Here is a 23,665-nt window from a genome sequence, read left to right on the forward strand (position 1 = left end):
TGCCACTGACATACGCCAGGCTTCCAGATACTCACACACACACACACACACACACATGTTGTGAAAAGCAGTGGTGAGTACGGCAATATCCAGCACTTACACACACACTCTCTCTCTCATTATCCGTGAGGTCAGTAAGCAGAATTGGGAAGAAACGGAGAGATCAATACAAATTATCCCTGAGCAAACCAGCGCTGACAGCCTGAATTGCAGCATATGTTTACCCAAAATCGGGCAATTTATCTTAATATCAGCAAAGTAATGCGGAACAGGTGAAAGGTCACCTACTCTCCCCACCTCATAATTACCCAGCTCTAAAACAGGAAAGTGCTATTGATTGGCCGAGCCTGGGGCTGGGGGGCCGGCTCAAAGGCCAGTGGGAGGGGCTTAGCCTCAGGTCTGGGCTGAAAGAGAAAGAGATAGAGAGTGTGTGTACGTTGTGAACGTTTGATAGTTCAACAACAGCAGTGAAGGAGAAAGCAAGATGCTTGCAGGAGTCTGTCTGGATTTAAACTGTTATTGCGCAATCTGTTCTCCATATTTCCCAGCTGGCCCAGTAGCACTGATACCCCCCACACACACCAAAACCACATCTGTTTCTCCTTCTATTCATTTCTCTGTTATTTTTATCAATTTGATGTGTTTGTAATCACAAAAGTCCTTTCCTTATAAAAGTTTTATCATGGTAACCATAGTTTCCACTAAAATATTATGTGTAATAGAGTTATTAGTGGTGTTTATTAAGACACTTAAATGTAAATCCAATGTATTTATATTGAAGGAGGGACCGGAGCCATATCTAAAGACCAGAATTACTTGGATCAGTAAATCTGACAACACCCATAAAACCCTAGCAACATTTAACATTTACATTTAAGAAAATGTAGATGTTGTTATGTACAATTATGTTATTGTATTGTGTCAGAAACTGTAATTACCTTTTATTTATTGCTAATATCAGTTTTTTTGTAGTTACTGTATGTTGTGGTATTTTGCTAGAAACTATGATCACCATTTCTTTATTTTTATTTATTGAAAATTCCTCCCCGTGATTTTCACACAGCTGTAGTTAATAATTCCTGGCGTGTTTGAGATGGAGGATCTCTGAGGTGAGGGACTGTCTCGCGCTAATGAAGGTCTCACTGACCTCTTTTACTGCATTAGCATCTGATCAATAACTGAAGAGCGTTTAGCGCCCACTGTTCCGATACATTTATCAAACGCACACATTCCTTCATCAGCAAAGGCTCAATGTCAGAGCACAGAACAACATGTTGCTGCTCGGGGCTGCGCTGTGTGAAAGTGCCATCAGAGCGGCTGTAAATCTGCCCGCTTTTGGGCCATATTTAATGTCACCGAGTGCTGCTTTTATTATATGTCCCAGGGCAAATACACATCCTGAAGGGCCAGTGTCAAAGTCCATGATCCATTTGTGTAGTCCCAGACCCCCGACATAAGAAAGCAGCCAAAATGATGGATTCCCTCATATGGGCAAATTCAGGCATAATGAAGTGCTATAATACAAACATTTACATCTGCCCTCCTGTCTGGAGGAGTCGGGTGGCGTCCGTCTAGGAACGAGGAAAGGGGGAGGTGAAGGTGTGTGTGAGAGAGCTACATCCTTGTGAAAGCCATGTCATGTAAAATCAATACGCCCGATCAATGCTTTATTAACAAGCCGACATCTTACTTCGGATTCCTGCACGCCACTTTGTCTTCAGCCATGCAAGATGGCATGTCAAATAGCATCACCGCTGTCACACGATGACACGCATACGTGTGCGCCAAAACACAACCGCCGTCTTGATATTGATCAGATTGGATTGATTGGATTGCCGTCCCCTACTACACTTAGATGTAATTGTAGCACTTCATCATAAAGTCACCCAATTATTTCCAGGAAGTTTCCTGTCTAATATGCTCATCTTCTCCTCTCAGGCTGTCATCGCTCATTCTCTGCTTTAGTTCTTTCTCGCGTTTCTCCCCGTTACCGTCAGAGCAGAGTTCAGCAGCAAATAGCGTGCTGAGTAAGGGAAACAGACAGATTTGATCTCTCAAAAGAAAAAGCGCATTGATTCATACGGAATCATCACTGACAACGACATCTACATTCATGTCTGATAATATTTTTGTGCTGATGTTCTACTGGCTTTTTTCTTGCTCCCTCTCTCTGATATCTTCCTTCTTAAAGTTGAAATATGTCATTTTATATTTTCATTTTTATAGTCTCAACCAAAGCTATCAGTACGTCTGGCCAATAGCAGATAGTGTTCAGGAAACCGGTTTGAAATCAGTCACAAAAATCATATTTAGGCACTAGATTTTTAGAGCATTTTTCCTAAACACTCTCGCATCTGCATGGCAATGCACTTAAAGTTGCAATGAAACAGAAGTAGCGACAGATCTTTTCTTCCATATTGTGACGTACATCCAAGTGTAACGGATTCTCGAAAAATAAAAAATAAAAGTAAGGTGTTTTCACTGAAAGGTCTAGTTTTGGCATTTTGGGGAAAAAAAACAAAACACATTACGAGGTCAAAACATTTGAAAAAATCACATGATCTATAACATGCATTTAGAAAGTAGATAGGGTGAATTTTAATTTAATGGCGACTTTAAAAACCTGCTGCTTGTCTTAGTATTGTAGTGATGTCTTTTGCATGGGCATTCACATTCAGGAAATGTACAAATATTATATTTACTCCCTTGAGTGTGACATCATTTCCTGCTGCCCGTATATGTTGAAAATAATTTCACATGCTTATAGTCTAGTATGACCATAATAGACCTCCATGCACTCTTCTAAAGCTTGTTAAACACAATGCATGCGGTAGCAGGAAGTTGAGATTATGATTCATGCACTTGTATACAGAGTAGCTATGTCTGATTTATAACCGGAGCACTTCATACTCAAAATTCCAATTTGAGAGGGAGGGGACATGTGTGTGTGCGGCATGTGTGTGTGTGTGTGTGAAAGAAAAGATTAATTACTATTTGTGGCCAGCAATTTCATGAGGCCAGCCCCAGCACAGCTGTGAAATGATAGCGCCCTACATCAGTTTGTAGTCAACCATTCACAGATTATTAAAGCTCTGTAAGATGAAGTGTTCCTCCTGCCTGCTTTGCTTTAGCGCACTATGGCGGAGAGATTGCGAGAAAGAGGGATAAATCTGAAAGGGAGCAATAGCCAGACATATGTCATCATCGCCCATTGCCCATAAATCCAGCGGGTGCTTCAGGAAGTAGGACTGATACAGACTTCACACGGTTGACAGTCGCAATCGAGTGGTGTGTGTGTGTGTGTGTTTGTATTAGTGTGCCTGTTTCATTCATAATGTATCCGCTAACTCCTTTAAATTTATCTGATCAATTATAGGCCTCGTTCTTCCAAATAGTAGAGGTGATAGATGTGGCTCTACGTGGCATGACAGAATATTGCACACCACGTTATTACCTTTTATTCAAATGCTCAAACCTATCTGGAATAAAATGCATGATGGGTGCATATGTTCTCAAGAGCGAATGTAATAACATTTATGATGGTGCATATGAAAACGCAAATCTGATCATTTGTTTTGCCTGCGCAGGATGCTAACGGATGGCGTTTCTTGTTTTGCGGTTTAGCTTTGAACGAACCAACTATTGACTACGGCTTCCAGAGACTGCAGAAGGTCATTCCCAGACATCCAGGTGATCCGGAGAGGTTGCCCAAGGTCAGTGATTCTGTGTGTGTATGTGTGTGAAAGAGCTATTTATCATAGAAATGTCAAAATGGGAAACAATTCACTGGCTAGATGAGCAAGCGCATGCAATCGCTTTTGGCAAGTCATCACTATGCAATCCGGCGTGTTTGGATTCCGCCGGAATCGCGCAAACTTTCGGCACGTCGAAATGGTTCAATTAAGTATTTTTCCACCCCAGTAGGCAGTGGCGATTGTAATCTAAGCAGAGGCCTTTTTCAGATGGGTGATTATTTTGGTCTTGTTTTCCTTTCATTTTCCAAAGCTAGATCCAGTTTAATCTTTTGTTTACAGAGCTTTCCGTTAAAAGTCCTTGTCTTAGCAGGTTAATAAATGAGTTTTGTGCGCGTTAATATGGGCAAGCCCTCTCTCTGGGCTTTTTAGCTTCATTTATTTATTTTTTCCCCACTTAAATTCCACAAACCATGCAGTTTGCCTGCGGTTCCCATGTGGTCGACACGTATCAGAGTTCTGTTGTTTTGATGTGTGACATGAAAGACAAAGCGTGTCAGTTGGACCTTTTCTATTTCCTATTCTTTGATTCGTCCCTTTTTTTTTTGCTCATTTAGCTTTGATAGGATCTATGACTTGTGCCTGGCTAATAGAAAACGTGCTAATTTCCCATCTGAGAGTGGCACGGCGCCGAGGGCTTTTCTTAATAATATGTTAAGAGATTATTTTGTACTCTGTTCGTGGGTGCTGACCACCACGGAGGCCTAATAACAGATATCATACAAATATCTATTAAAGCCCAGCATGGGAGCAGCCGCTATCATTAACTTCCGCTGAACAGCTCTGGAACGACGCGGTCTCTGCGCCAGCGTCCCGCGGACATGCACCAAACTAAGAATCCGTAAGACTCTGCCCCACGCCACATGATGTGTTTCAATTACACTTGGCTCTCTGTCTCTGTGGAGGCCAATATCTGGACAGGAAATCTCATTCCAGTAAATGTTTAAACTATCCATTATGAAAAAAAGAAAAAAAAAAAGCCACCCTGCTTGAGCATTTCTAAAGCTGAAAAAAATAAAAAATAATAATAATATAAAATAAAATAAAATAAGAAATACATCACTAACAAAAAATGTGATGGAAATGTCTTTTTTTTTTTTTTTTCAAGTGCATTCGATCTCACTCATCTCAAATTCAGGTAAACCCTCAGCACAGGGCCATCACACCAGAGCAGTTCCAATAAACAACATAAATATTTGATTTTGGCTTCTAATGGACCCAAATGTGAGTTCAGCAGCATGTAAATGAAAGTGCCAAGTGATTCATCATAGTTACCGCAGCCGTCTGCACCTCTATCGCGTTCGAGGGTCACAGCCAGCGCCACGCAAAGCAGCAATTGACCCTTACACATATTCTCAATAAGAGGCAGAGCGTCTGGGAGGAGCGGCTGCATTAGATGTTACGGGCGGGAGACAGAACGCTGTAATAAGAGGTTTCGGGGGGAGGGATGTACACAGTGTGTTAGCAATAAGGTAAAGCCATCACACTTGTGCTCGCCCGCTCGACTCAGCTGTAGAGTTGATAATACGCCCCTGATATCGATTCCTAGATTGTTTTTTTTTTTCCTTTTCCTTTTCCTTCCTTCTTTTCAGTCGGGGATCTACAATGCACAAGCTCTGATGGGGGATCGTAGCAGGACAGAAAGCCAATATGGCGTGCATGTATTGCTTTGGACATCACTTTATTAATGCAACTAATAAATATGAACACAAAGCATATATTTCTCAATTATTTTACTGTTAACAGTACTTTTGAAATCACTAACATATTCATTCTATAGAATTGCAGTTTACCTCCATAATTTTAGATCAATTCAAAATTTGCTGCTCAATACAAGAGGAGGTGTGTCCATTGAACACATTTATATATGAAGGTGGCGAGAGGGAGTAAAAAGTAAAAAGCAATATGTGAAGTCACTCATGTGATGAGGCAGGAGATTGCTAAAGGGACCTTCCAATCCTCTTTCTTTTAAGTCCTTGTTTGAAATCAGTGTCATCCATTTGTCTCGATATAACACTGAGACAAACACTGGAATGAAAATCTGATCAGGCCCTGTACGTTCACTTACGTGCCATCAAATAATCTTTAATGCAATCATATAGTGGTAACCTGTCGGCCGTATTCTCGCGTTCATCAGTTCCATTAGCCTTCGCGTCCTGTTTCAGCTCGCAAACACCAATCTATTCCGCTTTCCGTTCAATCTAATATACAAGAAAAATTATTAGAAATGCATTCATGTTGAGCAATTACCCATGCATTAAAATTCATCTTCTCTCTCTCGGCTTTGCGAGGTAGCTACACGTATTGGCCCCGCACTTCTCAATGTATTCATCACCTCAGGCAAGAACTAACAGAATAATTGCTTTACACTTTTATAATGACATTAGCACCTCCAGCCCCTCACCTCACTTGGCTTCTTTAACAGTGGTGATATATACCACTCAAGATACTCAAGAATGATAATAACAAGTTTTCCATTTAAACGATTCTCGTCCACCGGCGGAACAATGAGCTCTTGTAATAATAAGCCCTCGCATTTGTCACGAAACAAGCCCTGGGATCGTTTCGGGCTTAAATAGTTCTCAGTCTAACCTGGAGTCTTGTGTCGATGCAGAAAAGGAAGGGGAGTCAATTACACTTAACGCCGCCGCACTGAAATTTACATGGAAATGCTTTTCGAACACCGCTCACCGCTAATCATATTCTCAGCGTGAGGCCGCGAGGATGAGAGGGGCATGCTGGAACAAAACAAACTCATTCACAGCCTCCTCCAGCGATTGGCCAATGCTTTCGATGCATATAGACTCCCACTTCAACGCACGCCGCTAAATCTAGTTCATTAGCAAACGCACCTCGTGGCAAATGACAGATTAGAGCTGAGAAGACGTGACGTTTTCTTAAACTATCCTTGCGCCTCTTCCTCCTCTCGGCCACCATATGGACAAGAAGTTCAAGTATGTGTCTGCCGGGGTGAGGTTTCGGCGACGTTAATTGCGATAATCGGCGGGTGAAATTGGGAGGCATGTAAGACGTCTTGTGATATGATGACTGAGATGATGAGTAATTATTAGCGGCTCAGAGAAACACTTAATCTTGCTTAGAGAGAGACGAGAGCTGGACTAGGACAGCTGGGTCTTTCATTGACACTACCTGCTGAATGACAAGTGTAATTCTTTATTTGTATGCAAACTAGACGCTTGCAACATGAAACGGAGCCCCCAATTTCAGAGGTAAATGCCCATTTGAAGAAGCAGTCATCCGCTTAGGCTCAGGTTTGGAGTGCGTCTCTATAAAACACATGGGCCTGTGATTAATCTTGATAAATACAGATCCAACATGGCGCTTGTGCATGGGAATGAAATAGCCATCGAGCCATGATGAAGGCGCTCCGCGCTACGCACTCGCAAGGACAATGCCGTGAATGTGGTTACACTCAAAGTGCAAATCGACAAGTCAGCAAATTCAAGACATGCTTAAATGAAACAACAATATAGTATAATTTCCCTAAAAAGCAGCTCTTGTGTACCCGTTGGAAGAAAACAAGCCGGCAGCCAATGCAAAACGTATTAAAGACACGCTTGTTGGCAGCTTAGGTGTGATTTTTGAAGGGAAAAATAAGCAGAAGGTTAATCCTTGTTGTGTTATAAGTGGGGGGAAAGCTTGCAGACGGGGATAAGCGAGAGTTCCCGGCGTCCGTGTCCCAGGGCACAGCCTCTCAGCCCGCTTTGGAGAGGAAGTCGTTTATGAAGTCCTTTACAACAGCCAGAGAAAGAGGGTTAATTGAAAAATTTCCTAATGTCATTATGAAAGAACTAGATTAACCCGAGCTAATTCACTTTATTGTCCTGAAGAAAGAGGAATGGGCATTGAACTCTTCTGCAAATTTAGGACATGAATTAGGGGTGAGATGTTGTCTTTGAGGACTCTGCCAGTTTAATTAAGATATGGAAAATGACTCATTGTTCTTCTGAGCTAAAGTGCGTGGAATTAGTAGCCGAACGCAGCGTCTGTGTTTGACTCGGTGCGGCGAGCTTGTGTTTGTTTGTTTAATACCCACAAGGCCACTTCGTTGAAAAGCAAGTCCTTATGTTGACTCATTTAGCTTAGGTTACACACCACTTCACTAGTCTAACTAAGTCAAATGAAATGTGACTAAGAAATGAAAGAATGCATTTGATAATGTATAATTAAAAAACGCTTTATTTCCACTCGTCAGCTTGTGTATTTTTCCCAACCAGAGATTAGGGCTTCGAAAGTGTACCCGGACCAACATGCACGCTTATTGTTCATGTGCAGTGTACTGGCTGATGGTGTTTATATGTCTTTATGACTGATTATGTTGCATTCTGGGTGTATATTGCAGGAGGTGTTGCTAAAGAGAGCCGCTGACCTTGTGGAAGCACTGTACGGGATGCCACACAACAACCAGGTACAAACTCATGCTAATGAAGCACCTTTTCTCTTCCTTTGCACGGTGGCTGTAATTAAATCAGCATTGGTCTCCTTTTGCTACATTCCTGTATGTTTCAAAGCTTGCTGGGGGCCTTTGTACTGTAGCTGTGTGAAAGCTTGTTTTCTTCAACTACTTCTGCTTTTTTGCAATTTAATTCATGGCTGCGGCTCTTGGTGCAAAGTGACGAGTTAATCACTCAAAACACATGCACACAGCCATATACAGGCTTATTTAAATGGGAGGATAACCTTGAACTTGGCCCTAAAAGGTGCACTTCTGGAATACATTCTACAGAGAGGTCCAGCTATGCATGAGAGGTCTAATACATATTCAGAAGAAATGATCCATTACATTATTTTCCCCCAGTCGAGTAGCAGAGGTGAAGACATTGCAATCCAACTACTGCGAAACAGATGCAAACGTGGTGTCATTTATGTTTACCTACAGATAGAAAATACATATTTATATTTGTGTGTATATATGTATATATATGTATATATGAAAATAATGTGTGTGGTTCAGGTATACTATACGTTTATTGCCACAAAGATGGCAATATCTGCAATCTTTGTCCTCATGGGGGCATTTTTTTTTTTTTTTTTTTTTTGTCCCCATGAGGAAAACAGCTTATAAATCATACTAAGTCATGTTTTTTGAAAATGTAAAAATGAAGAAAGTTTTCAGTAATGGGTAGGTTTAGGGATAGGATTAGGGGATAGAATATACAGTTTTTAGAGTATAAAAATCATTATGTCTTTGAGAAGTCCCAATAAACATGGAAACCCAACGTGTGTGTGTGTGTGTGTGAGAGAGAGAGAGAGAGAGAGAGAGAGAGAGCGAGAGAGAGAGAGAGAGAGAGAGAGAGAGACAGATTCAGAGTACCTTTTTTTTCGATAATTGATCCATTTTTACACATACATTGACTTCTGTTTCATGAATGAAGCCCAATGATTTCAAATTCTCTGGCTCTAAATTCTTTTTGAGAACATACTGACAACTTTCTTCTCTGTTTCTGTGTGGTAGGAGATCATTCTGAAGAGGGCCGCAGATATCGCAGAGGCTCTGTATAGCGTCCCACGTAACCACAACCAGATCCCGTCCCTCGCCAACACGGCCTCTCACGGCGGAATGATGGGGGTCAACTCATTCGGCAGTCAGCTCGCCGTCAACGTCTCAGAGACCTCACAAGGTATGTGGCAACAAATGATGATCAGCATGTAGACTGCAACGAACAACAAACTAAGTTAGCCTAATGGTGTTTAGTTGATCATTGTTGACTGACAAGTGCCAAAAACCCCTTAAAACTATCAAAGCAGATAGTCTAACCAGCATAGCCAGGCTAGAGAACTTGCTAACCACTTTAGTTATTCATCTGTGAGTATCAAAATGAGTTATATACGTATCTAGAAAAATGCTTGCAACGATTAGCGAACATTAGCGAGCTGCTAGCAGCATGAATCATGGCACAGGCCGGTTGCAGCTTTATCTTTCCTGGCTGTGTATAGCATAGATCCCAGGAGGTGCATGACCCTGTCCCCATCTCTCCGCTGCCAGCCTGCCAGAACACGCAGCGCTATCTCACACACTGCATTTAGCCAGTGTACTGATAATAGGTTTACACCTGTTCCATTGTTGCCTCCTCTCAGGTCAGGACAGGGAAAAATCACACTGGAATACACGCTACAATGCTGAATATTCTCCTTACATACATGGAGGTGAATTTAACGCACAGCTGTGTGGAACGGAAAGGTTAACACATTAGGCCTATAAATAGCATATATAATTAGCATTAACAACTTTGGTGATAGCATCTACCTGAAAAATTTAAATGTACATACCGCATATTGTGGCACTTTTTAACCAATGTCTCTCCGTCCGCAGTGGGCTACAGTCGCAACACGAGCAGCGTGTCGCCTCGCGGTTACGTGCCCAGCAGCACCCCGCAGCAGTCCAACTACAACACTGTCAGCAACAGCATGAACGGCTACGGCAACACGGGAATGCCCAACCTGGGTGTGCCCAGTTCACCGGGCTTCTTGAACGGGTCCTCTGCAAATTCTCCCTACGGCAGTAAGTATCAAGGTAATGACAAGCACCCCGCTCTCTGTGTCCCCACCTGTGCTTCCCCTTTCTTTTGACACTCCTTTGTTGTGGTTCTGTTGGTTGTTTGTTGTTTTGTTTTTTTGTTATCTGTTGGGAATGTGTGCTACTGGATAAAAGGAGGGGTGACTCTGGAGGCTGAACAACCGAGACATTTAGCAAATCCGACCAATCAAAGCAAAACAAATTTCAATTATAAAGGAGGCCACCAAACAGCACTCTAAAAAAAAAAAAAAAAAAAAAAAAACATTAAAAAAAAAAAAAAAAAAAAACTAAAAAACAATGTTTTCGGCAAAATGACCCAGTCAGAGTCGATAAGAACGCCTATTATCCAGAAAGTGGCCAAGGCAGGACATCTCATTTCCCATTTCAACTCCATTTACCTGATTTGCTCGTTTGTTTTAGTCCCCCCCAAAAAGACCCGCAACCCAAATTTCCCCCCCATATCCTCATAACCATTTCTCCCTGATTTGTTTTCATTCCATGAATATGATTTGAAAAAGAGGCGAGGCCCGGCTCTCTGACTCTTCGTCTGTAAGAAGTGAACTCTCTCTGAGTGGTGACTATGTCTGCTTTGTTGCAGTAGTTCCGTCGAGCCCTACCATGGCAGCCTCTTCGGTCAGCCTCTCTTCAAACTGTAGCAGTACACACGGCATTTTCTCATTCTCACCTGCCAATGTCATCTCTGCAGTGAAACAAAAAAGCGCCTTTGCTCCAGTTGTCAGGCCCCAAGCATCTCCACCTCCTTCTTGCACCAGTGCAAATGGCAATGGACTTCAAGGTGAGAGCCGAATCCCTGCTTTTAGTTCGCCCCGCAGTTGCCTCACCTGTTGGGTCGCATCATTGCACTCTGGTACCCAGAGACGCCACCCATCCGCCATCCGCCGCTTAACGAACATGGCCTCCCGCCCGCATCAATTATGCATTCGCGTTTGGATGGGCGGATGGATGGACGGATGAGTGGTCGAATAAGTGCAAGAACGCATTATGCATGCGGGCATGTAGAATGCATGTGCATGTGTGGGTGTGTTTATTGATTTATTTATCTTTCATTAATGATTAAGCAAAGTTAAGTGTCTCGGGAGATTTCGTACTCGAGTGACTGGGATCGCTATAATTCGGAAACATCTTGCGCAAATAAAATTGATGCTCCTGCTCCATTATTCACCGTCCTCTTTTGCATTCAACCTGAGCTGAACATATGTAATATTCTCTTCATATTCTATTTACTTTAGCTGTACACGCTGCCCCCTGGCCCTCAGAATACTGTAGCCAGTTAAAAATTTATGTATCCTACAATAGGAGCGCAGAAGGGCAGACATGTTAACGCCTCGCCGTGCTCGCTCACTCGACATGGACTAACATTGCTGAAGAGGAACTTAGCAGAAGAACCGATTATAACCCAGGTTGAATGTGATTATAAGAAGAAAGAGCGAGAGGGAAAGAGCACGCGTTATTCTCGGCAGGGTGGCGTCGTTCGGCAAATTAAAGACTTACTCTGGCTGTTTAGTGCGCTCGTATTTGCTCTCCGTCAAGGCCCAGTTGTTTGCTTTGAAAACATGTTTTAGCCATAGCGTGTGCAAGCGAGATTAATAATGTTAGACCTAATGAACTGAGAAATTAAAGTTCATGCCGCTACATGCATCTACTTATTAATATGTGGTTTGCAGAAATTAATGAGGAATGCCACAACATTAGATGCCTTGGCAAACTTAAAAGCACTCCAAGCATGACTCTACAAATAAGTTGAAAGCGGCAAAAGAGCTTTTTTCCCGTTTTCCCTCCCCTGGCACTTCACTAGACACCTAATTGCGGAAATGAGCGGAGCGAGCGAGTACATCAATCTTAGGGCCGAGAGGTGGGCGTTCGACGACCTAGTCCGGCTTTCTTTAGATGTCACGATAAGGAGAGATGGGGGGGGGGGGGGTGTACTGGCTGACAGAAGAATGCAAATGGTTTTCCAGCATCCACTCGGCTCCGGTAATGGCAGGAGGGAGCGAGCGAAGATTTCAATTTGGGCAAAGCCAAGGGGTGTCTGGTTGCTGACTGAGGAGGGGAGACCGTGGGTCTACGTGACGTTAGCAGAAGTGACCGTGTTGTTTCTCGGCTGTCAGCAGGGACCCTCTCCTGGGAGTCTGGCCCACTGTTTGCCATTAACAAAACGCTAAGAGAAATATCACACATGTGGGAGCCAGGATGCTTTCTCCTCAAAATGTCAGAAAGCTCCTCTTTCTAAAAGTGAAGTCTTTCCAGCACGTCTTGTTGGTGAAGCACATTTCACTCAATCACTCCTAACCCTCCCCCGTCGCTCCCCGACAGCAACAGCCTCCATTTTACAAACATCCCCAGTGCCTTTCGAGTCGAGTATTTCGTGAAATGCGAGTGACATACTTACTGCTGTGTTCTTTTTTGTCTTGGGACCTCCCGTGCTAAAATTGTTTCTCTTTCTCTTTCAGCTATGTCCGGACTGGTGGTCCCACCCATGTAAATTGCACTCCTGTCCCTTTGTAAAGCAGCCGTCTCCTCGCCCGGGGGACGAAGCGTAGTACGTTATACGGAGGATCCTCCTCGAAGTCGTCATTCGTCATGAAGTTAATCAGCAGCTAATTCTGTTATTCAGAGGAAAAAGACACTTTGTTTCAAAGAGTTTATTCGAAATTGACATGCAAATGAACAATTTCATTTTATTGACTGAATCTCTTGTCATATTTTCACGATCTTGAAGGGGGGAAAAAATAACAAAACGTACCTATTTTGTATAAACATTTCTGGTTTAATCTTGGCTATGTCTAGTTCTTGCTATGTGTGGGAAGAAACATTGTGGATATGCCATTTGATGAAAACACTGATAAAAAAAAAAAATGTGTAAGAATGTTTCTCTTTCACCGATGTGCTGCCGCTGCACATCTTCATAATGTGAATTCATTTTCCTTTTTTATTATTGTTATTTTTTGTTTATTGTTTTGCCATTTTTTTGATTGTGGTAATAAAAAGGGGGCCAATATATACAGAGCCAATAAACTGGAAATAATATAAGATATATGATTTATAAATCAAAAAGAAAGGCAAGGAAGAACGAACGGAGCGAGAGGAGATCTAATCGTTCAATGAACTTTGTAACTTATTGTAGGTAGAAGTTGTAACTTTGATATTGCAAAAATTCTTTTCTTGCCTTCAACAAGCACACTAACAGAGACGAAGCGCTACTATCTGTTGGTTAAAAAAGACAAAAAAAGAACAAAAAAAAAAGAAAATATTTCCACTGCTAAAGCTTCCTGTAAAGCGAGTGTGATCTGCAATGTTTTTCAACTTTTTGCTAGCACTGTATACTATTGCATTCTTAGGCTACTGTGAAGTCTGTTTCTTGTACCAGAAAGTTGTCCTTATACCTCTAGCTCCTTACTCCCTAATGTGTTTTGTATGTGGTTATACAATTGTAGACTTTTGTGATTTTGCCAAAGTTGTAGCTAAATATTTATACACTTGTCTTGAATTTTCCAGATTCACTTAAATATTTAGTACAGAGTTTTATTCCTACAGTTAGGAGTAAAATTGTCTTATACATTGCAACACTTTCACACAAACACTTGCGGTCACTAAGGGAATTTTTTGTAACATATCAATTATAAATATTGTATTTATCTTTGAAATTTTGTATATTGCTTTCCATTGTTTTCTTTAATCTCACGTGTATTGTTTTCCACGGCCGAAATTACGATGAAGGTTTAGCCAAGAATCATCGCCTACATTCGATGTTTTGTATCGTCTACACGTTTCATTTGTAAATCAGAATTTTTTTTAACGGCATCAGACCTTCCGTCCATTTTTGTTCGTTTGTTTGTTTATTTGCTATTTCGAGGAGCAGTCAAATCCATTGTTTATTTTTATATTAATTTTTAAGTTATCTAAAAAAAGTACTTTTTTGAAAGGAAACTGTTTGTTGTATAGTCAAATAAATTGTTTGTGTCACCTGGCTGTAATAATATTAGTAGATAAAGTGCATGTCAAGCCACCCCAGGGGGGGGAAAAATCCAATTGTGGTTGTAAATTTTGTTTTTGTAGAATGTAAAAAGTCATTTTTACCTGCCACCATGACTTTGCCACATAACTCAACCATGTTTACAGGGATCAAGAAGGAAAAAAAGAAAAAAAAAAGGAAAGAAAAAAAATATCTGCAATGGAAATATACATCAGTTACTAATGTTTATTAAAATATGTCAGAAAAAAGCTCTGTCAAAGGCTTTCCAGTGAATCTCCTGAGAGGAACCTTTCTGCTGTTTTAATGACAAACGTTCACCACAGTGAATCTCATTATTCCATTCAGATCAATGGTGTAAAAAGCACAAACATTTTTTACTAAAATAAAAAATAATTATTGTGACCCCTCATCTTTTTGGACTATTTTGTCAGTTTGTCTTTTTTAACATTAATTTTACCCTATTCCCTCAAGTAAAACAGCATTCAAAGGGAATGAAAACAAATGAAAAGTTAGTTTTTGTATCATATGTATGGATAACAAAGATGAAGATGTTCTATATTGTAAAAGTCATTTTGTAAGTAACCCATGACACCGTAGCATAGCCGAAATCATATCACCTTCTTACACTTTTCTCTTTCAATAATATTGATTTTCCGAGTCGTGCCAAAATCCGCAAATGATACGCAGTGATTTAACTCTTTTTTTATATATATATAATGCTAGGCTTTGTTTTTGAGCTCTTTTTCTTTGCACTTCAGGCTTTGTAAATGTTGTAATGTTCAGCAGTGTGCTACTCTTTCTGTTTCAAACCAAAAGCGGATGTTTCCTCTTGGCAATCGGCGCACAAGTTTCCTTTAGCTGCAGGAAGCAAAGGCAGCTGTAGAAGGAAAGAAATGATGAATGTACAATGTATTTGCTTTGTGATGGCTCAACAAAGCCCGGCCAAGTGGAAGAGCCGTTGAGGTCACCCTGAAAGTAAGAAAACCCCAAGGTTACGTGAAGTGCATTTGTGGATTTCATCATTTCTGCAATCTGGTTTTGTCTTTAAGTCTAATTACGTCCCCATACTCGGAAGATTTCACTAAACATGAGCTCTGTAAGAACATATGCCTATTTTTTTTTTTTTTTTTCTGGCTCATGTATGGTTTTATTTGAGTTGTTTTATGGCCACATTTCTACATTTTGTTGTACAAAGTTGTTCATTTTACATAATATTTAATTAAAGTATTTCTTGTCTGTGACCAATTTCTCCCTGCAATCTTATTTTGGTCTTTTCTCGCTCTAAAAACAGCCATGCATTCAAAATAAATTAAAAAATACCTATGGGAAGGAAAAATCTACAAATGTTTTACAAAATAAAAGAATAAAGGTTTTGTTTATTACAGTGATTTTTATCATCTAACTACTTCTACTTCTCTAAAAGATGCATATAAACTGAAAAAATCTATTTATTATCCAGCATAAAGTAAAGCATTTTTGCCTTGGATGCCGATTGGTCAATATGACGTTCTGCTCAACACCCATGTAGACGAACTACTGACCTTAGTTTAAATGTCATGCATGGCATATTCTAGCAGAAAGATGGACTTTGTGAATCTGCTTAGCAAAAATATTAAAGACAAAAATGTAGTAACTATAAACAGCGCTCAGTACAGTCTCTTGTACCTTATTGTTTAAATCTAATTTAAAAAAAACTCAGAGAAAATTGAGATTTTCAGCAAAGTAATGCATTATAAATGTCAGGACAAGGACAGAGACAAAATGCCAACAATCAACAAGAAAAAAAAGTCAACCTGTAGGCCTGTCACATCTGATCGGTATAAATGCTTGCAGTTATGAAGCGGATCCGGCTAAGATGGCGGCCCTGTCTCTCTCTCTCTCTCTCTCTCTCTCTCTGGCCTTGGCCTTGGTGTGGCATTGGCTGAGACTCTTACGGCCCGGTGTTTTTGGGTGAGCCGATGACACGAGGCTTTCATCTTCCACTTCTGTGAATTCCTAGAAGAAATGACAGTCTCCAGGGGTGGGAGGCCCTCCTGGTCAACGCATTGATCCCTGAAGAACAACTGCCATTTCGCGCCGGACACTCCACGCGCGCTGTTTTGGCCTCGCTCGATGGGGAGCCGGGAGATATTTCTCGGCGATTCATCCAGACGGCCGACTTGTGACAACTGTAAAATGGAAAAAAGTCTCGGTTCCATCAACATTAACAAGACATCATTAGTAGAGTAGGTGCACCTCTTCATCAACACATGATGTGAATTACAACCTGCAGAACCACATGGGGTTTGTCAGTCATGCATGCATCATTAGACGTAGTGCTCGCGGAGGGTGAACGCAGAGGACAGTGCCGGTGCTAACCTTGTTGAAGGTCATTAGTGAGCTGACTGTAGAATTGAGCTTCACTGTCTCTGTCTCATCAGGAATCTGCTCCATAACTGATTCAACTGGATGCCTCGTTGAGCCCAGTGTTTGAAATGTAAGTTGAGCAATTACAGGCTAAAGGAGCCCAGTCAGATCTGATACCTACAGCAGCTAGTGCTGGGATTCATAGCTTCTTTTAAATGAACTGCATTTAACAGTCAAATGGGCCTTTTCAACCTATTTTGGAAGAGTTTGAAATCAGACTTTTGGTAGAATAGCTGATATCAGTTCAACTATATTTGCCTATTTACTTCCATAATCTGACATATTTACAAGTGAAATGGGATTTTCAACAAGAGGAAGCTTAAACTTGATTTTATCCATCAGGGAATGTGAAATGTGGTCAGATGGTTTAGAAAGAGGGATTTGTGATGTCAGCCTAAAAGGGAAGTTTTTCAGAGGTGCATCAAGTTATTACATTTTAAAGAAAGATTATGAAGGCAAACATTGTTTTGTGTTAATAAATTATTCACAGTAAGGAACATAGGGTAATTAATTATGGTAAGTTTTGATTTCATGTTAACTTTAATTTCAAGTGTCAAGTTTGGATATTTTATCATTTTCATTGCTTGGGGACACTAAACAGTCAACAGTTTGCCTAATATTCATAAATCCAATTCTTAATGAATCTTTTATATTTTTATTGTCACTTTGCACTGTGCTTATGAACAGGCTGCCTTTAACCATGGTAAAAATCCATGTACAATTCATGAGTATGAAATCTATCTATCTATCTATCTATCTATCTATCTATCTATCTATCTATCTATCTATCTATCTATCTATCTATCTATCTATCTATCTATCTATCTATCTATCTATCTATCTATCTATCTATCTATCTATCTGTCTGTCTGTCTGTCTGTCTGTCTGCATTTATTTGAATTTCAATTGATTTTAATTCTACTCTCTGACATTCAAATTGATACTTCAATTCAAATTCAGTAACTGAAATGGAATTTGAAAGACATTCTCAATTCAGCTCCGAATGGCATAAATCCCTGGCAAAATCACTTCATCACAAAATCTTACTGAAGGGTTAACTAGAAACCTGAATAATAAAAAATAAAAAAAAGGTTTTGTTTTGCATAGCACAGGCTAATGTCCTCATTAAAAATGTCGCAGTGTGCTTGGCGACTTTCTAACCGACTGTGGATAAAAGTCGATGCATTCAACGGCCAAGGTTATCACTTTTCTAAAAGAGGTGTTGGAACCCTTCATAGTTCATAGTCATGGTCTTCAATCCATACTCATCTGCACAGTCCTAGAAGAATAACCTCCCTGCTTTAAAACAACCACGTATCTTATCTGTCTTTCTGAGTGCCTCCGGATAGCAGGTCAGAAAATGTCAATTTCTCATCAAGACAACGGCACTCGCCGCGTGTTTTCTTACTCACAATGTGGACAATTAAGGGGAGGCAGAGTCTCTGCATAACTGATTCGCAGGTTATTATGCGACCGCCCGCTGGCATAGATCAGGGCTTCAGTCAGATAACAGGCCCGGCTGATAGCCGCAGTGTCAATATGCCAAAGAACAGCATTTGAATGTGATCTGTTGTGCCTATTTGCCTGGACGGGGTGATCTGTAGCCAGATAACTCGAGCGTTTACCTGCTGAGGACACTGCACGGGGCCTATCGGTGTCTCCTACAATTAGCACAATGAACAAACTGGACAATAGTCTTTATACGGGCCCAGAGAATGAAATCGCCTGTTCTACCCTTAAATAGCTTCTTTTATCCGCCGAAGAAATTGCTTCAGAGAAAATCTAAATTCTATCAGAGGTAATAAAACATCCCCCAATCAGATTAGGGATCGATTTTTGGTCGCCTGCCATTCGGGCAAACGTCCGCTGTTGGAGACGGCTGCTGCTACGCTGTACGTGAGCATCTGTTTCTTCATGAGTATATCAATCTTGTATAACCAAATAAACCAACAAAAAAAATACAAACAGTTACATTATAAATGTATGAAGGAGCATTTATCATCCTCCAAAGCAACTGATGGCCATTGAAAGTACCGCAAATGCAGATCATCCAGCATGCGCTGTGGGAATACGCTAATGTCCGATGTTTTGCTTCAACTACAGTGCGGAACGATGCAACTATAAGCTTTATGGAGTTAGAAATAATTATTCTGTGCTCTATCACCAGTCATAAAGACATGAAGTCAGGTCCGCTGAAGCAATTACGGCGGGCAGCTGCCGAGCTGAAGCGCGACGCTGTCGTACTGTCCAGTCCTGCCGCATGTTTCCCCAGTATTAAATAAATGCAAGGACAGAACCTTCCTCCTGTGTTCTGTTGCGTCTTCATCAAAGAGTGGCCCCTGATCGGCCCCTGCTCGGCCCTCACCTCACTCAATCACACAGAAAGCCTCTTTATTACGACGGCCTAATGGCCATCCTCTGCCATAGTTTTTAATGCGAGCATTAAATATTTATAAAACCTGAGTCAATAATCCTTCATAACCTCAGTCTGGTGGAGACGGCCACTCGTTCATTTACTGCGGCCCGTGTGCTCTCAAATAAAGGCAAAGGTCACGAGGTCAAGCAATCAAAACTAGGCAAGGCAGGCAGGCAGCAGGCATCTGTTGTCATTATTATTAGGACAATTAGTTTTGCAGTCACAGAGATTTTGAAATTTCAAAAATGGCTTTAGAAAATGTCAAAAAACAAGTGCTTAAAGGTTCTGTCTCCTTTTTTGGGCCATATTCGAATCGCGCTAATATTAATATCACTATCCTCTGTGGAGTTCCATAATGCACTAAAGTAATTCAAATAAAATAATAGAAATAATTAATGATAATAAATATAAATAAATAATAGTGGTGAAACATACACACATGTCTGGTTTACTAACTTTGTGGGGACTCGCCATTGACGTAATGGTTTTTATACTGTACAAACTGTATATTCTCTCCCCTTACACTAACCCCACCCTTAAACCTACCCGTTACAGAAAACTTTCTGAATTTTTACATTTAAAAAAAACCTCTCTCTTTATGAAGTATAAGCGTGTTCCCTCATGGGGACCTCAATTTAGGTCCCTGCGGTGACACGAGTCCCCATGAGTGTGAATTCAGGTTGTCCCCACCGGGATAGAAACACACACACACACACACACACACACACACACACACACACACACACACACACACACACACACACACACACACACACAAAATCCAATCATTTGATCAATTGATTTTCAACTTGCAAATTGTCCTGTTCAGAAAAATAATATTTGAATCAAATAAGTGAATAAAATGAAATATAATGAAATTATATATATATATATATATATATATATATATATATATATATATATATATATATATATATATATATATATATTTGCTGCCTGTCAGGGCCTAAAGAGGGCATGGACGTAAATATTAAATAACATATCACATACCATGTCACATAATTATCAAATCTTTAAAGCCATACAAAATTTTACAGAAAAAAATTATTCCAAAAATATAAGACTTTTAATCTCTTTTGCGTTTCACAAACATTTAAATATGGCACTTCAAGATTTTTGTGGTCAAAAATGAAAGTATTAAAAAAAAAAAAGTATTTAAAAAAGTATTTTTGTTTTCTTTTGCTTTCACTTTATGGAAAAGAACAGCCAGAACCTTCTACCTAACATCTCATTTTGTTTTCAATGAACGAAAGTCATAGGTTTGCTGAACTCCTCCTCTAAGTGTTTACTATGGCCAGCTATATTTCCTAAAATTGGGCATTTCATAAAGACTTCACAGATTTTAAAAACAACAGCCTGAAGATAAGCGTTTGAAAACTACAGCCACAGCTAGACAACTTGAAGATGAAAAGCCCTTGACCTCTTGTAATCGTGTGTCATGGACTGTTCCCTGTTAGCTAACCCCAGTCAGCTTGTAAATTCCTGTGCTCTCAACTCTGTCTGCAGCTAATGTCTTATGAGTAACACCATGACACAAGGCCAACTGCAGCAACACAACAGACCTTCATCTCGTCTGTTCCTTTCTTCTTCCCTACTTTCTTTCAGACAGTGATATCAGCCCCCTCACATTCCGGCTCCATGGCACAATCTTTGTTTATGCAGGCCCAATTGTCGGTACCCATGGTGATCTTCATGCCCATCGGAGGCAACTCTCTCCCGGACACCCGACACCAGCTGTTCCTACGGCCCACTGTAGACACAACTCTCACAGCTCCAGACAGACCACTCATAATCACTCATAATGCACATACTGAACGACTGAAACCTAAAAAGAACATAAGCAGATGTGAAACTGGCAAATTAAGATTGTATACGCATTTTTGCACATGGCACATGTTCACTTAAAGGGATAGTTCACCTTAAATGTACATTTTCTGTCATCACTTACCCTCATGTCATTTAAAAAGAAAACTTACAGTGACCAGGAGCTGTCAAATTTGAAATTCCAAAATCGACAATTTTTTTGATTGCCTTGAACTGAATTGCTGTTTAATGAAAAATTTTACGTTACACTTTATTTTGATGGTCCATTTTAGACATTTTATTAACAATATGTAACTTTGCAACTATGTTCGAGTATTAGTAGGCTATTTGTAGACTGTAGTAGACTGTTAGGGTAGGGTTTGTGGAATAAGTTGACACACTTGTTAAGTTACTTATAGTCAGTAGAATGTCTGTTGAGGAGCATCAAGTGTTAACAGATATTATACACTCTACTAATACTCTAATGACTACTATTTGACATGTAGTAGCCTACTATGTATTTTTATATTTTTAAATGTAGTACAGTAGTACTAACTATAAGTAATAAAATAATTAAAATAACTAAACTCTACAAAAGTGCAGAATATGGTCCCTTTAATCAATGAATTTGTATAATCTTGACATTTGTGATGGGAAAGAGCCCATTTAAAATTATATTTACAATATAGATGTCTTTTATTGGATCTTGGCATATGAAACAATAGTTTGTCAGTTGCAGATCTGGTCTTGTTAATCAGAGAGCTGCACACCTTCAAACGCTCTTGTCCTTCACAGCTGCAGGTGATTGATCTTCAGTGCTCTATAGCTGAGCGGGTCTCGTGGATAATTGGATGGATGATATGATTCATTAGGTTAATCAATTGAGCAATCGTTCTGTAAATCACTGGGGCTCGTGATTCATTGCAATCGATTCCTTGACAAACACAAGCTTTGATAGATAAAAAGAAATAAAAGACACCTTTTCACACCCCTCACATACTCCGTATTGAAAACATTTATATCACAACAGCGGTGCGTGTTTATAATGTTAGATTATGACTGTGGTCAGAAAGGGATGGACATGGTCAGCAACAATACTCAGGTAGGCTGTGGCCTTTAAACGATGCTCAATTGGTACTAAGTGTGCCAAGAAAATATTCAATACACCATTACACCAGCGTGAACCGTTGATACAAGGCAGGATGGATCCATGCATTCATGTTGTTTATGTCAAATTTTGACCCTTCCATCTGAATGTCGCAGCAGAAATCAAGACTCATCAGACCAACGTTTTTCCTGTTCTTGCACGTTCAGAGATGCTCTTCTGCATGCCTCTGTTGTAACGAGTGGCTATTTGTCTAACTATAACTTTCTATCAGCTCCAACCAGTCTGGCCATTCTCCTCTGGCATCAACAAGGCATTTTCGCCCACAGAATGGCAGTAAACAATTGCCAACAGTCAGTCAGATCTACCTGTGGTAGAGCACCCACCCTCACATCTTAAGCATTCAGTCCAGACTGCATCTAGACCAGCCTGAATTCAGTGACATCTGATCTGTGCTTCTCTTTTTTCCACACCGCACTGTGAGAAAGAGGCTTATCCAACTCTCACTCTCTCTCTCTCTCTCTCTCTCTCTCTCTCTCTCTCTCTCTCTCTCTCTCTCTCTCTCTCTCTCTCTCTTTCTCTCTCTCTCTCTCTGTGGCTCTCCCTCACTGGGGCTGAAGGGACATTTAGAAAACTTACCGGCTTAGATTCTGACTCTCTCCCTCTCTCTCTCTCTGATTCATTGAGTCGAGTTCAGATAGTAAGTCATAGTGCAGATAACTACTGGGGCTTAAAGACCTGAAAAAGAGGGAATCCTGAGATGCTTAGCCGAATATAAATGCTAAAGTGACAATGAATCACAATGGGGAGATTAACCTTTAAGACCGGATCTCGTCTCGGAGTGCAGTGTAGTGGCTTACTGTACTGAAAGCTGGCCAGATTCCCGCTGTACTTAGATAACTGCGCTAGGCTATGCTACACCGCCTCTAGGCCATTGTCTGGGTTCAAACAGTCAAATGTTTTGGTCAAACTGGGTTTTTCTACTTATTTAAAGGGTGAGTTGACAAAAAGTAAAAACTGCCCTTACCCTCATATCACACATTTTTCCCATATGGAACAAGCTTTCTGGCAATCTTTTACACTTTTAGCAAAAGCAGCTGGTGATAGTGGCTGTCAAGCGAGGATTAAAACTGTTTTGGTGAATATATATATATACTTAAATTTGATCTGTTTCTTACACAAACCACTCTATAGCTGTGGAAAACTTAGCATATAAAACACTTCGAATATAGCACAAGAATCACATGAAGAACTGTTATTGTACTTTTTTGACAAGTATTATGGTCACCATTTAGTTTTGTTTGCTTAAAAAATAAAGAGCGTAGTAACCATAAAAACAACAAGAAGTAATTCTACTTAAAGAAATAACTCTAAAAGTCATCTTTTAGAACATTATTTGAGATACTTAATAATCATGACACAATCCACAGTTAATTATGCCACAGAATCAGAAAATTTGTTGGCTTAAAAAAATGCATTTTTTTATATTTAATAAAAAAGAGGTATATATATATATATATATATATCAATTTAATATTATAAAATAACATTGTGAAATTACAGTCATGTAATTGTATTAAAATTTTACAACAGATTGCTATCTTAAAGACTGTTGTTATAATTCATCAAA

The 23,665-nt window shown here is 40.2% G+C and overlaps 1 protein-coding gene and 1 long non-coding RNA gene across 24 annotated transcripts in view; one reads left to right on the top strand and one right to left on the bottom strand.

Moving 5' to 3' along the window:
• Nucleotides 1–15,518, top strand: part of ebf3a (EBF transcription factor 3a) — a 95,160-nt gene extending 79,642 nt beyond the window's left edge. For 4 of the 22 annotated variants that reach the window (XM_079851800.1, XM_079851811.1, XM_079851817.1 and 1 more), the window contains exons 11-16: nt 3,625–3,713; nt 8,116–8,181; nt 9,229–9,394; nt 10,087–10,287; nt 10,889–11,086; nt 12,762–15,518. In XM_079851800.1, coding sequence (XP_079707926.1) covers nt 3,625–3,713; nt 8,116–8,181; nt 9,229–9,394; nt 10,087–10,287; nt 10,889–11,086; nt 12,762–12,793 — 752 coding nt within the window. In that variant the 3' untranslated portion in view covers nt 12,794–15,518. The remainder of the gene's footprint in view (nt 1–3,624; nt 3,714–8,115; nt 8,182–9,228; nt 9,395–10,086; nt 10,288–10,888; nt 11,087–12,761) is intronic. The other 18 variants (XM_079851815.1, XM_079851816.1, XM_079851819.1 and 15 more) reach the window with 5 other exon arrangements.
• A 636-nt stretch (nt 15,519–16,154) lies between these two features.
• Nucleotides 16,155–23,665, bottom strand: part of LOC307147229 — an 84,392-nt gene continuing 76,881 nt past the window's right edge. Inside the window, exon 3 of one of the 2 annotated variants that reach the window (XR_013819243.1) lies at nt 16,155–16,452. This is a non-coding gene — a long non-coding RNA (uncharacterized lncRNA). Of the gene's footprint in view, nt 16,453–20,834; nt 20,899–23,665 lie in introns of those variants that run through there. The other variant, XR_013819244.1, reaches the window with a different exon arrangement.

The sequence above is a fragment of the Squalius cephalus genome, assembly GCF_949319135.1.
Source record: "Squalius cephalus genome assembly, chromosome: 19".
Classification (NCBI taxonomy): domain Eukaryota; kingdom Metazoa; phylum Chordata; class Actinopteri; order Cypriniformes; family Leuciscidae; genus Squalius; species Squalius cephalus.